This window comes from Hibiscus syriacus, unplaced genomic scaffold (assembly GCF_006381635.1).
Source record: "Hibiscus syriacus cultivar Baekdansim isolate YM2019G1 unplaced genomic scaffold, ASM638163v2 tig00112632_pilon, whole genome shotgun sequence".
Taxonomy (NCBI): Eukaryota; Viridiplantae; Streptophyta; class Magnoliopsida; order Malvales; family Malvaceae; genus Hibiscus; species Hibiscus syriacus.
Window position 1 is genome coordinate 21,736 of NW_024063371.1, and position 13,917 is coordinate 35,652.

Genomic DNA, 13,917 nt, shown 5'->3' on the forward strand with positions numbered 1-13,917 from the left:
CAATCAGCCACAATGAAAGAGTATTGGACTTCATTTGCTTCTTTACTAGGGGTTTTGGCCTTTTGTCAAAGCCTCCTTCAGGTCATTTTCCCACCCGAGCTCCGCTTCGCCTGTCTCAAATTCTTCAACCGTGTCTTCAACCTGTTCTCTTCTTATTGCTACTTTGACATCACGGAGATCGACGGCGTCAACACCAACGAGCTCTACAACGCCGTCCAGCTCTATTTGAGTTCCTCCGTTTCAATCAACGGTAGCCGCTTGAGCCTCACCCGTGCTCTCAATTCCAGCGCCATAACGTTCGGTCTCTCCAACAGTGACTGCATCGTCGATGCGTTCGATGGCGTCACTGTGGTTTGGGAACACGTCGTGACTCAGAGGCAGGCCCAGACCTTCTCGTGGCGGCCGTTGCCCGAGGAGAAAAGAGGGTTCACCCTGCGGATCAGGAAGAGGGACAAGGCCTTGATTCTCGACTCCTACCTGGATTACATAATGGAGAAGGCTAATGAAATCCGTAGGAAGAATCAAGACAGGCTGTTGTACACCAATTCTCGAGGCGGGTCTTTGGATTCAAGGGGACATCCTTGGGAGTCGGTTCCGTTTAAGCATCCGAGCACCTTCGGCACATTGGCTATGGATCCCGTGAAGAAGCAGGAGATCATGGATGATCTCAAGGATTTCGCCAATGGCCAATCCTTTTACCAGAAGACCGGCAGAGCCTGGAAAAGAGGTTACTTGCTGTATGGTCCTCCAGGACAGGCAAATCCAGCATGATTGCAGCCATGGCTAATTACTTAAGTTACGATATTTATGACCTTGAATTGACCGAGGTCCATAACAACTCTGAGCTGAGGAAGCTGCTGATGAAAACGAGTTCCAAGTCCATTATCGTGATTGAAGACATTGATTGTTCAATTAATTTGACTAACAGGAAGAAGAATAACAACAACACAGGCACCAGGAATTACTACGACCCTGAAATGAGATGCGGGTCGGGTTCCGGTGAAGATGGAGGCAATTCCATCACCCTCTCCGGGCTGCTGAATTTCACCGATGGATTATGGTCTTGTTGTGGGAGTGAAAGGATTTTTTTGTTCACAACCAACCACATTGAGAAGCTTGACCCTGCATTGCTCCGATGTGGGAGGATGGATATGCATATCTTCATGAGCTATTGCTCCTACCCTGCATTGATGATACTGTTGAAGAATTATCTGGGATACCATGAAAGTGATTTGGATGCCGATGTATTGAAGGAACTCGCCGAAGTAGTCTACAAGGCGGAGATGACCCCGGCTGATATCAGCGAAGTTTTAATTAAGAACCGGCGTTCCAAGGAAAGAGCCGTCAGTGAGTTGCTGGAGGCATTGAAGACAAGGGCAGACAAGAACTTGAAAAGTGGGATTTTGAATGAGAAAAGCCCGGATGGTATCATTGAAGATGAAGAGCAGGAGAAAAGGGCATTGGAGAGTCCTCCAAACCAAGGATCTGAATTTGAACAACCTTGCAAGAAAAAAGAGGATGAAGAGAAGCTGAAGTGATAGTTACTTTCTTTTTTTCTCCTTTTAATTTATTCAGAAAGATTGAAGGTGTAAGAAATCAATTTGGTGTTTGAAGTTTGGACCAAAGATCTTTCAAATTTTGTTGGTGAGACATGAAGGAATATGATGTGAACTATTGGGATGAGGAGAAAAAACAAAGGGTTAGGAGAAATGATTGGCCTTCCATCTATCTTATTTCTAGTTTAATAATGAATATAGCTTATATTATTATTCATGCGAAGCCAAGATAAGATTATTAGCATGTATCATGTATGTGGGTGTGGAATTGCTCGTCTAGCTCAGTTGGTAGAGCGCAAGGTTTTTAATTTTTTGATTGTGGGATCGAATTTCACTGAGAGCAATTTATAATAGAAGTCTTTTACGAAAATTGTGCTCAATCTAACGTTGGGGATAATCTACTAACCTACCTCCCCTTGTCCCTTTACATATAAGAATAGGGTCAACTAATGTATGTAGGTGTGGTTGGCCATGTGAGGAGTTCCTTTTTCTTGTGTTGCACATGCTTCCATTGCAAAATCTTCCTAGGGAAAGGAGGGGGTTTACAAATAATGTAGCACATGACACATGGGCAAAGTTGATGCCTAGATTAAGATCTAAGAAAATAAACTTTAACTAACGAGGTTAGTTTAAGTGGTAAACAGTTTGATAAGTAAAATCTCAGGTTTGAGTCATTGTACTATTGGGTGACTCACCCATCAAAATCAAGTGTACGAGACGAGTTAATCCGGATTAGTCAGGACGAAGTTTTAGAAACGATAAGAAAAAAATAAAATAAGCTTATGTTAAATCACTTTTATCAAGTTGTAATTAGCAATGACATGAAAGGCTTTGCTTTCTTGAACCAAGTTCCACGGCTTGACAATAATGCAATACCCACTCCTTTCATTTAGTCAATAGCTGTGAGTTACGGACAAGGTGACATTCAGTTAAACGGTCTTTTCCTTCTAAAATCAACCCAAAACATCTCTTGTTTTGTTGAACACAATTAAGTTGTTTCATTTCCCTGCTCAAAACTGTCTTGAACTTTGAGGTTACAACTTGGTTTTGAAGCTGACATGGTAAGTGGATAGGGATTAGAGGTATTTTGTTTGTATTTGTAGGGTTAAATTGGGCAAAGCGAGTGGTGTAAAGTTGGAACAACAAAATATTTGTGTAGGGAAAAAGTAGAGATTTTAGTGACAAAAACAAAAGGCAACTACAAAGTTAGAAGAGCAGTAGTTGACCTTTTGAGTTTGAGTTGTAAAGCTATGGGCTGTGCCTCGTGGGTGACTTTCGTGTGCGACAATTTAATACAAGACCAAAAAACGGTGATTTTAGGGTGCAATCAAAAGTGTGATAAAAATCATAATATTTTAGATTGAACATAACTTAAAATATTATAATTTGTATTATATTTTTAATTACACTCAAAATTATTATTATTTAACCTTAAATTAAGTTGTCGTCCCTTGTACTTTCGCGTGTCTTGTGGATTAGATCTTCATATCTTAATTCAGCCGTTAATGCAAACATGGGAAGTGATATATTGGTGAGTCATGTACCAATTATGATGATGAAGTGGTCAGATTGCATTATAAGGGCATTGAGAGTGGATATGGTTGTGGACAAAGAGGAGAAAAAAGTGAAAGAGTAATGCTTCCTTTTTTTTCTTTAACAGAAGTTGACTGACGTTCACGTTTCTTTTGTTACGAAGGAAACAAAGCGTACCAAATGAAATGATTCGCTTCCCCTTTTGCACCACATCCCCATTTGCTAACTCTTCATTTGTTTTTGGCTTTAAGGGTCATTATCGCTTCTATAATAGATATGGTTTATCATTTTCCCATCTTATAATAATTTTGCATCAATTTACCCATCCCTCAATTACATTAATGTTTAAAGTAATTACTTTTGTTTCGGGTTTTAAGTTAGCATTTAAGGTTTAAAGATTAAAGTTTAAGTTTAGGGTTCATGACTCGAGATTTATGGTTTTGAGTTAGGATTTATAATTTAAGATTTTAGGGTTTAGGGTATTATATGATACAATTATACGATTTCGGAGGCTAAATTGATACCAAAATATCGTAAGAAAGAAAATAATAAATTATATCTAAATTGTCAAAACTTAATTATACACATATAAAATAATAATTTTAGGTAACTTTTTACTAATGGGTGATGGGTAATGAACTCACGGATGGATCCCCTAATGGGTGGGTGAGATATTCATCTCTCTTAAAATATTAAGATTATCATATATTTTAGATTTTTTTTCTATGTATTTTTTTATTGAAAAACTGTTTTAGTCCCTCTAAAATTTTATAAATTTAAATTTATCTCCCGAATGAACTAATTGATCCAAGCTTGAAGGAGAAATGACTTGAAAACATTCTATAAACACAAGGACGGAGCCACCTTATGTTCCTGGGCCATTGACCCCAACCCTCATTTTTTATTATTAAAACATATATGGGAAAAATATGAAATTAAGGTTCCAAAATTTAGTTTATTTTAATTTTTTTCTTTATTTTTTGTGGTTAATTATACTTTACCATCCTCATTTTCTATGGTTAATTATATTTTGCTTCCTTAAGTTGGAATCCTGACTCCGTCCCATTATGAACACAATCCGATTTACAGCTTAGTTTGAATAGACTGGTCAGACATTGAAGCATTCATGCGGATATTTGGCGCACATCACCATCCCTTGAGAAAATTACAAGCCACCTCTCGTTTATTGTTCTCGGCCCTTTCTTTCTTGTTTTGCAGCGTTATTTTGAAAAACGTTGGTATCTTTAGACTAAAAGTGGCCATTTTAGTCCAAAATTTGGGATGAAGGTGAAATTGATAGCCACTTTTAGTCCAAAATTTGGGACGAAGGTGAAATTGCTAGATTTTATAAGGATTAAGGGTCATTTTTGCTCATGTAGTAGATTAAATTTATCATTTTTATCTATCATATTTTCGCATCAATTTAGTCCTCGAAGTTGCTCAATTGCATCATTCTATAACCCTACCCTAACTTAAAATCCTAAATTAATGTTTAGGGTTTAGAGATAATGGAGTTATAGTTTAGGGCTTATAATTTAGAGTTTTAAGTTAGAGGTAGGATTATAAATTGATGCAATTGAGTAACTCCAAGAGTTAAATTGATGTAAAAATACGATAGGAGCGAAAATGATAAATTGAGTTTAGTACAAGGGCAAAAATTATCCTTTTGCCATTTTATAATAATGGAATAATTGGTCGCCGTTCTTTGCAGCACATTGTCAAACACGAATACAATCTTTCCTTTTTAGGATGCTGAAGCTGAAAAAGGCCCATAAATTATGGACTTCCGATCAATGTTGAAGAATCCTCGGAGAATATATGCACTTTTAGTGCAACGGTTTACGTTAAAAGGTTGGAACTCAAATATATTATACTCAACTTAATATATTGAGTTTTTTTATCAGTCTGTCGTTAAATAGTTAACGGTATTAAAACGATACTACTTTAGAAAAATAATATTTTCACCAAAACGACATCGTTTTGCATGTATATAAAATCTCATTTATAACGTCATTAGTGAAAAAACCCTAATGCATTAAGTTTATTGAGTAAATTGAAAAGATTTAAAGTGTTATAAATAAAATAAGAGAGAGAATAAAATTTAGTTTCTAAATTAATTTACCCTTTTTTAATACTCAATCCATGACTAGGTATGTTCTCGTAATTCAATCTTTTTTATTCATAATTTCAATGTTCGAATTTATAATATTATTTAAGGAACCTAACACTTCGTACCCGTACCACTATATCAACTTAAGGTTCGCTGTTAAAACTTTTTATTATACATTATAATCTTGAATTAGAGTTCGAATAGTGTATAATAAAAAAATTACATTGTAAACAAAAAAAACTATGCTGATTACTGGAGCTTATTCTTTCTCAATGGTAGCCCTTTTTAGAGATGTGCGTTAATTTCAGAGTCACGATTTAACAACTTACGGGTTGGTTCAAGTGATAAATAAATTGATTCCGTTTAAATAATTCTCGAGTTCAAATTATTGTGAATGCAGATTCACCTATCAAAACTAGTTGTGCAACTCGAATCGATCCGAATTAATCAAGACGAAGCCTTAACAACTTACGGGTGGGTGGGGGCGATCGTCCTCTTAAAAATTATCATATATTTTAGATTTTACTTATGTATTTTTAATGAAAATTTGTTTTCGTCCCCTAACATAAAATTTTGTGTCTGTTACATTATGTTGAAATTCTTACCGCATTTGTTTCAACTTTTAATTTGTGGCTTCTAGTCGTAAAACTAGGGATGCGAATGGGTCGGGTCGGGTGGTGGACCGATCTGAAAATTATACATCCTCCACCCGACCCAAACTCAACCCGCCTTCTTGAGATAAAATTTGAATCCGATCCGACTTAGAATAATATATTTATTAAAAAAATAGTAATTTTATTCAATAAAAATATAAACTTAATTGAAAAAACAATATACAAAAGGGTATTATTGTAATTATCTGACCCGACCCGAACATAACCTCTAAAAAATCTAACATGATCTAAATCCGATCTGAACGAGTTGAGCCGGAACACGTCGGGTTCATGTCCATGCGTTTAAAAACAAATAAAAGGTTGAGTATAAAAACGCAATGAACATGTCATCAATGGAGTTGATTATTCAATTATATTTAAATAAAACAAATAAAAGGTTCAGTATAGTATTTAAATCAGTGGATCGACCACCTGTTACGTCAGCGATTCGTGTCATTCTTCGTGATAGTGCTGGTGGGGTAGTTGCTGATCGCGCTATTATAGTCCCGCAATCACGTCATTCTGGCATCGTTGAAGCGTTGGCCATCTCCCATGGTATTCGTCTAGCTGTGGAGATGGGTTTAGCAGCGGTTGTGGTCGAAAGTAACCCACTCACTACGGCACAACATCTTGAAAAGATGTCCGATGATCGGTCGGTTGTCCGATTTTACCTTCTCGAAGCAAAACAACTTCTTGATTAGGCTTACTTGCATTCAGCAAGGTTGCCTTGCCTACTAGGCGAGTTCAAATTTAAAACAGAGGCCTCTCAATTTTCTAGGTTAGGCTTTAGTCAATTCTCCAAGTATCTAGCTTATTTTTGGATCTATATTGAAACAAAAACAAGACTATTATTTAAGGTAGTTATCCTATACGTCAACCTTAATATACGGTCAAGAAAATATATTATAAAAAATATTAATAATATTTTTTAACATTTTCGATAAAACGTTACCTAAAACATTATTTTTTTTACCGAAAATGTTAATTTCGCTACCTAATTTCTGGTAGAAAAATAACATTTTAGGTAGCGCCTGATATTAACATTTTCGGTAGAAAAAATAATGTTTTAGGTAGCGATTTACCGAAAATATTAAACATTTTAGGTAGCGTCAAATATTAACATTTCCAGTATAAAAAAATAATGTTTTAGGTAATGCTTTACCGGAGATGTTAAAAAATATTAACATTTCCGATAGCGTTGCGAAGTAGAATATTGGACACGATACTCGAATTTGACGAGTTTTAATTTGATTAGATCGGATTTTTTAAAAAGAAAATAGGGTTTAGAGTAGATTGGATTGGTCAAAATATGATCCAATTTGACCCATAGGTGGAAGGTGGAGTTAAGGATGAGCATGTGTCGGGTTGGGTTTTCGGTAAATCCGACCAAACCCGAAAATTTTATACATCCACCTAAAACTCGATCTGACCCGAGTTTAAAGTAATTTCATCTGACCCGAACTGAAATAATATAAAATTATTAATTTTAGTTAATAAATATGAACTTAATTGAAAAATAATATAAAGAGAGATATTTTTGTAATTATCTCTAAATATATAATATATTTTTATATTATTTTTTTGGGTTGGATTGAATTTTTTCACCGTAAACTCGACCCGGTCTGATCCTATTATCTAATAAATTTGACCAGATTTAAATCTAATTTTTTTTTTTAAATCTAACCCAATCAAATTAAATCAAAATATATCTAATTTGAATCCCGTGATCATTCGCGGAGTAGAAGAAGAGTAGGGTGCATTATTGCTTGTAAAACCAGAGCCGAGTTGAATATGATGCTTAGGATTGAATTAATTAATGGATTTTGGTCAAACGGGCTGCTGATTGCTGTTTTTGTGGCGCATAGACCATAGCCAACCGTATCCACCCCGAATGAACTGTCGTTTATTTTATTTTATTAATTAATTAATTAATTAATAATAATAAGCATGGGCCATGACTAATGGCGTGCCGCCTATACTTTATTTACTCAATTGGATAAATGATAAATTATACATTTAATATTTAAATTATTAGTTTTAGTTTATTTTATTATTTTTTAAATTTATATTTAAAATTTAGTTTTTATTTTATTTTAACATCCAATTTAAATTTTAATGTTAAGTTTTGAAAAAAAAGCTTTATACACTAAAACGGATCAAAATTGATAGTTTAGATATTAAATGCGTTAAATTTTGAACGACGTATATTAAAATAAATAAAAACTAAACTTTCCGTATGATTTAAAAAAATACAAGTTTAAATATTAAAATAAACTAAAACCGATAATTTAAATATTAAATATATAATTTACCCTTTACTCGATGACTGCTTTCGCCACTTTCTAATTTGTGATTGAATGGATTGGAAAGACATTTATATTGGGATACGATTTGGTACCACATATTTTGATTTGTGTCACATGCGATGCCTTCCCCCCTAAATTTTACGATAATCGATCTTATAAATTTATTTTAATACCATGGCCTACCTCGTGCACCTACACCCTCAAAAAAGAAAAAGAATAGAGATGGCATTTGTAGGTTCGTTCCAAGGTGTCCTGACAGTCACCACATAAAATACAAGCCTCTTGCAATGCAAGTAATGTAAGTTGTACTCACCAAAAATATTATGATAAATTACGTATTTAGTATTTAAATTAATAATTTAAGTTAGTTTTAGTATCTAAACTTATATTTTTTTTCTTCATAATTATAACTAACGTTTAATTTTTGTTTCATTTCAGTACCCGCCTTAAAAACTTACAGATGGGCTGACGGGGCATAGCTCATGTGGATGGATAACCAATCTGAACAATGGACCACGAGAGAATGACAAGTCGACCAACATAGTCCAATTTCAAGCCCTCGAACGGTTGACAACGGAGATCGAATGATGAATAAATTGAAGAGTCTATTGTCGATTTGGAGAGTTTGAAGTATTTTTCGGTCAAAAGGAGGCCGAAATCACGTTCAAGGGGTTGAAAAGTTTGGACTTCATTAACCGAAGGATGCGACGGTCAGTGAGCTCGTCTGTTAAGTCTTTAATGACAAAATATTAATATGAAACGAAAACTAAACGTTAAGTATTGTTTTAAAAAATTGAAAGTTTAAGTACTAAATAGACCAAAACTTATAATTTAAGTACTAAACATATAATTTACATAAACTATTAAGGGAGGCTAATTGAAGTAGTGGGTAAGGCAGATCCCTTACCTAATTTAATTAGGTCAACTCTAATTTATTCATTGGCAGAAAGATATAGTTTGTGATATAGATATAAATGCATAATCTTTACTTAGGTGAAGATTGTCCTCTATTTGCACGTGATACACACAGGGATGGATCCAGCGGGCGAATCCATTATTATATTTGAGGTAGACACATATATGCTTGTAACATAAAATTTTGACTTAAAGGACACATTTGTCATTGTAATAAATCTAATTTATCATTTTCGTCCTTATGATATTTTCGCATGAATTTAACCCTCGAAGTTGTTCAATTGTATTATTTTATACTCTACCCATAACCTAAAATCATAAATTATAAACTTTGAGTTAGATTTAAGGTTTAAGGTTTAGAGGTTATGGGTTATGCTTTAGGGTTTTAAGTTAGGGGTAGGATATTGAATGATGCAATCGAGCAACTTCGTTTGTTAAATTGATGAGAAAATACGATAAGGATGAAAGTGATAAATTGAGTCTACTATAGGGGCAAAAATTACCATATTGCCTTAAATTTTTAAATGGGATGAATATAAATAAAATTTCAGGTGAATACAGTTCGTAAAATAAGTACTAATCGAAGAAAATTAGGATTTTAGTGCCCATCCTCACCAAGTTGTAGGTCCGCCACGGGTTGGATCAAGAGAGGTGGATGAGACCGTCGTTCCACTAAAAATTTAAAATTGTCATATATTTTAGATTTTTTTATATGTATTTTGTATTAAAATTTTGTTTTCGCTCCTCTGAAATATTATATGTTCGTCGCCTCTTAAAATTCTATAAATTCGTTATCCCTATCATAAAATTTTACGTTCGTCTCTAGCTGTATATATATATATATATAATGATTATAGAAGTAGATTGAAAGAACCTGCTTGAATAAAATGTATTCAAAAAAATTTTGGTTGTTGTCTAATTTAACAGTGCTAATTTATTATGTAAGCCTGTTTTTAATAAGATAGTGCATTGAAAGGACCCACTTGAATAAAATGTTAAATATGGCCCATGAGGATGTCCGAAAATGCACTGGTTGTTGCCGTAGAAAATGGCGGTCCAACTCAGCAGTCGCCATTCTGTCCCTTTTGTCATTTTCCCTTGACACTTACACACACCCAACTTCACTATTCATCTTCTTTTATGGATAAATTACAAGTTTAGTATCTAAATTATTAATTTTAATCTGTTTTAAAATTTTAAAATTTAAATTTTTAATTTTTCATAATCATAACTAAGTTTTAAATATGATTTTAAAAAATTAAAAGTTTAACTAATAAAATAAAATAAAACTAATAATTTAGTTACTAAATGACCGATTATCTTAATCACCTGCTCCTAATCATTTAAAATTCCATGAAACCAACCATTACAATCAAAACACGTATGTTAGGACTGTTTGCAGGTTTTGACGTGGGACTCTATGATTGGTCATAATAAATAAAAAAGTTCGGTAATGAAACTACAGAAGATAGAACCTCCGGTTGTTGATCCTTAGCACGGAATTAGAGAAACTGGAAGCTGCAAAAAGAGAGAACAAAGGCGAAGAGAAGTATAGAAATCTCTTCAGCCTTCTCTCTCTCTTTTGCTTTTCTTCTCTGCTTCTTCTTAGCAGTTAGGAAAGAAGAGAGGGGAAGAAGATGATGGTTGTTAACAGTTTTGATTTATGGCAAAAAGACGCCTTCTTTTCTACAGCGGAAGAGGTTCAAGAATCCGCTGATGTGTATGTTCTGCTCTTTCTTTCATTGCTTTGTTTTTTTTATTATTTATTATCAATTTTACCTTATTTTTCTGTAAAAAAAATAAATGGGTTCTTGCTGGTGATGTGATTAATTTCTCCTTTTCTGTAAAATCATGATAAAAGGATAATCTTTTCCTTTTTCTGCTTGCGAACAATGGCTAGGTAGTTCACATGCGTGTTCTCTGCAAAATTTAATGAAGATTTTGAATGCATAATGTTAGTAATCAATCATATGATAGCGTTTATAACAAGTTTCTGCTTCAAACACTTTTGAGCATGGATTTATATAAGAAGCTTCAGCTTCATGTATGTTCTTGGTTTCACCTTTTCCAGAATGGAATCAGCATATAGGATGTGGACCAAAGAGAGGAGAAATGGGAAAAATGCTTCGCGGTCGGCCGATCTTTGTCGAGAGTTGCAAACTGCGTTGGGTACTGCTAAATGGCAGGCATGCTACCTTTCCTTCTTTCGTTTTTCTTTAAAATAGAAATAGCTAGGACATTCGTATTTGGTAGATATCATTACTTTTGATCCGTTTTGTGGAAGCTTGAGGAATTGGAATTTTATTGTAGTTTTTGAATTTAGTATGTTGTAATAGATAAAATTACCCCAGATTGTTCAATTAGATATTTACCGTTGTCGTGGACTCAAAGCGTAGACATTTTTGCATCCCCAACCTTTATTTGATGTTCTGTCTGTTTACCCTACCATTTGCTAATTTTAGTCGTTGCACGATGTTAAACTGTGGATGTATTCAGTTGGAAGAGTTCGAGAGAGCTATAAGATTGAGCCATGGACATCATTGTGATGATAGTAGGGCATCTAGGCACAGACAATTTATTGCTGCCATTGAGAGTCAGATTCACCGTGTGGAAGCTGCATTAAAAGAAGCTTTTATCGAGGAGGGAAAGCATCCCCTTCGTTGGGTAGATTTGGATGAAGAGGAATGTGATGATTTGGCCATGTTCCTTTCTGGATCCTCTCCAAGCTTGCAACCATCTAAGACAAACACTCTTTTGCTGAAGAAAAAGGACACCGATCCTAATGTCGATGCTTCTTGCGATGGGAATATGCCTGGAGTCGAATTTTCTAATGATTTTGGCAAAGATGTTGAGTGTGTCATTGATGTAGATGATGGAGAAAGTTCTGGAAAGACGGATGATGTTAGTTCTGGACTTGATAGAACAAATAGTACACAAAGAACATGGAGCTCTTCAAATTTTGGTACATTGAAAATTGTAATTGCTGATGAATATGAAGATAGAAGTCAAATCAGGTCAGGCATGGAGGCGACTCCTAAGGAAAAAGGATCGAAGCCTTTCTTCCTTAAGCGAAGGTGTGGAGAACTTCCACAGGTGAAAGGTGCACTTAATTTATTCAGTCAGGTAAGAATCAGGAGAGGGGCATTGTATACTTTGTTTCTTCTTTGTTCCGATTTTACGCCATGCTACATTTCTTTTATAAACAACATTTTGAGCATGGATTTTTGCTGAGTTCTCAGGGAACATAATAAATTCAATGTATTGCAGTGCTTTGGCTGTGTTGGCGCATTACAGAGACAATTACAAAGTCCAGTGCAATTGCAGTTTAGTTGTTCACTGCAACTCACTCTCATTTTATTGATTGCCATTTTTCTAATAGGTGATCTCTTTCTCTACTCGAATTTAGGACTTCTAGTTTCCAGCTAAACCAGGACTTTGCACACTTGAAAGCATATGCTTTAATATGTTTATAAATTGAATGTCTATGACCAATCATGTGGGAGTTTTCCTTATAGATTTTTTCTTCGGTTAAAAAACGTGAACCGACGTTGAAATCAGATGCAGATAACAAATCTTCAATGGCATCCATGTCTTTTTATGGTTTCTTCTCCATTTTTGTCTATTGAGCATTTCTAAGCTTCATTCTTTTCATCTTTTCCCTGCTGTGTATAGAACCTTTGAGTCGATCGATTGAAAGCTCGTCAATTACGAGCTAATAACTCAGACCACTTCCTAACAATGCCAATAATGATCTTTTCATTCTGAACACTTCTAGTTCAGTACTTGTTTGCAGAAAAAAATGGATTTTAAACAACAAACAACCTATGGAATCACATGTTCGGTTTTAGTAGTAATCTGGCATTTTTAATACCATGTTTAGGGATAGTAGTAGTTTATGTATGTGCCTTCAAATCTTCATCTAATACTTGTAAATTTAGTGGCATCATAAATTTGTGATTAATTCTAATGTGATGACATTAATTCATGATTTTAAACTATGGAAAGAACCTTTATTTTGTTTTAATGCACTGCAGTGCCTTTTGTACTGTATTCAAGCTGAGAGCAAGTGGCTGCTGTGTGGTGTGGATCAAACAACAGGTAAACCCATCTCCTCAAGATACATCAACTTATTTTCTTTGCAATGTAGTCAAAGGTACTGAATTTAACCCAGTATTTCTTCTAGGTGGCTCTAATGTGCCATAATTTAGAAAGAACAGCATCGATCTTCTAATAATTTCCGACTTCCCTTTGAAGCTTGGAACTTTTTGGTATGACAGTGAATCTCTTGCCTGTTGTTCTCTATATGTGGGAGAGGCAGCCGGAGCTAACTCAGACCGGAGTTGTATGTCGATCTGGATTTCCTTGTGATACTCTGTAAACGCATTGGTTGTCGCATGTCTGTGTGTGTGTGTATATATATATAGGATTTGGTAACATGGACAGTCATGTTGCCATGTGAGCTAAGCTTCATTGCTCATACATTTTATATAAATATTTCATCAAGAATGGTTGTCGGTTGTAGGCATTATGAGGGACTTATCTGCCTTCATAACACTTGCAGGTACTTGGAACTAATATTAGAAGGGTTGCTTCAGTTGTAATTTCTTCAAATTTAGTGAATCATGTTATATGATGAATGAATTGAAAGAACATACTTGGAGGTGAAGTTGACAATGAATGATTTTATAATTTTTTCAGAAAAATTCTCGAGAATCTAATCCAACGAATTGAATGAGGAGATCAATGTGACATCTAACGTCTTTTGAAGTTATGACACATGATACGACTCAGGGGTGTGAACGTTTAATGTCAAATGATCGAAAATTGTTTTTGAACATATATTG

The 13,917-nt window shown here is 34.6% G+C and overlaps 1 protein-coding gene and 1 pseudogene across 5 annotated transcripts; both read left to right on the forward strand.

Moving 5' to 3' along the window:
• LOC120182189 lies at positions 1 to 1,771 on the forward strand (annotated as a pseudogene).
• A 6,670-nt stretch (positions 1,772 to 8,441) lies between these two features.
• Positions 8,442 to 13,845, forward strand: LOC120182168. Of its 5 annotated transcripts, XM_039187164.1 has the most exons (8): positions 8,442 to 8,456; positions 8,597 to 8,868; positions 10,476 to 10,793; positions 11,145 to 11,259; positions 11,570 to 12,196; positions 12,341 to 12,452; positions 13,108 to 13,171; positions 13,257 to 13,739. In XM_039187164.1, the coding sequence occupies exons 3-7, from the start codon at positions 10,711 to 10,713 to the stop codon at positions 13,131 to 13,133; spliced, it is 963 nt and encodes a 320-aa protein (XP_039043095.1). In that variant the 5' UTR covers positions 8,442 to 8,456; positions 8,597 to 8,868; positions 10,476 to 10,710; the 3' UTR covers positions 13,134 to 13,171; positions 13,257 to 13,739. The 5 variants fall into 5 exon arrangements, with proteins under 5 accessions (XP_039043095.1, XP_039043098.1, XP_039043096.1 ...); XM_039187167.1 differs by lacking the exons at positions 8,442 to 8,456; positions 8,597 to 8,868; positions 13,257 to 13,739 and adding exons at positions 8,984 to 9,226; positions 13,772 to 13,845; XM_039187165.1 differs by lacking the exons at positions 8,442 to 8,456; positions 8,597 to 8,868 and adding an exon at positions 8,984 to 9,226 and having other exon boundaries at positions 13,245 to 13,739.
• Positions 13,846 to 13,917: the final 72 nt, after the last annotated feature.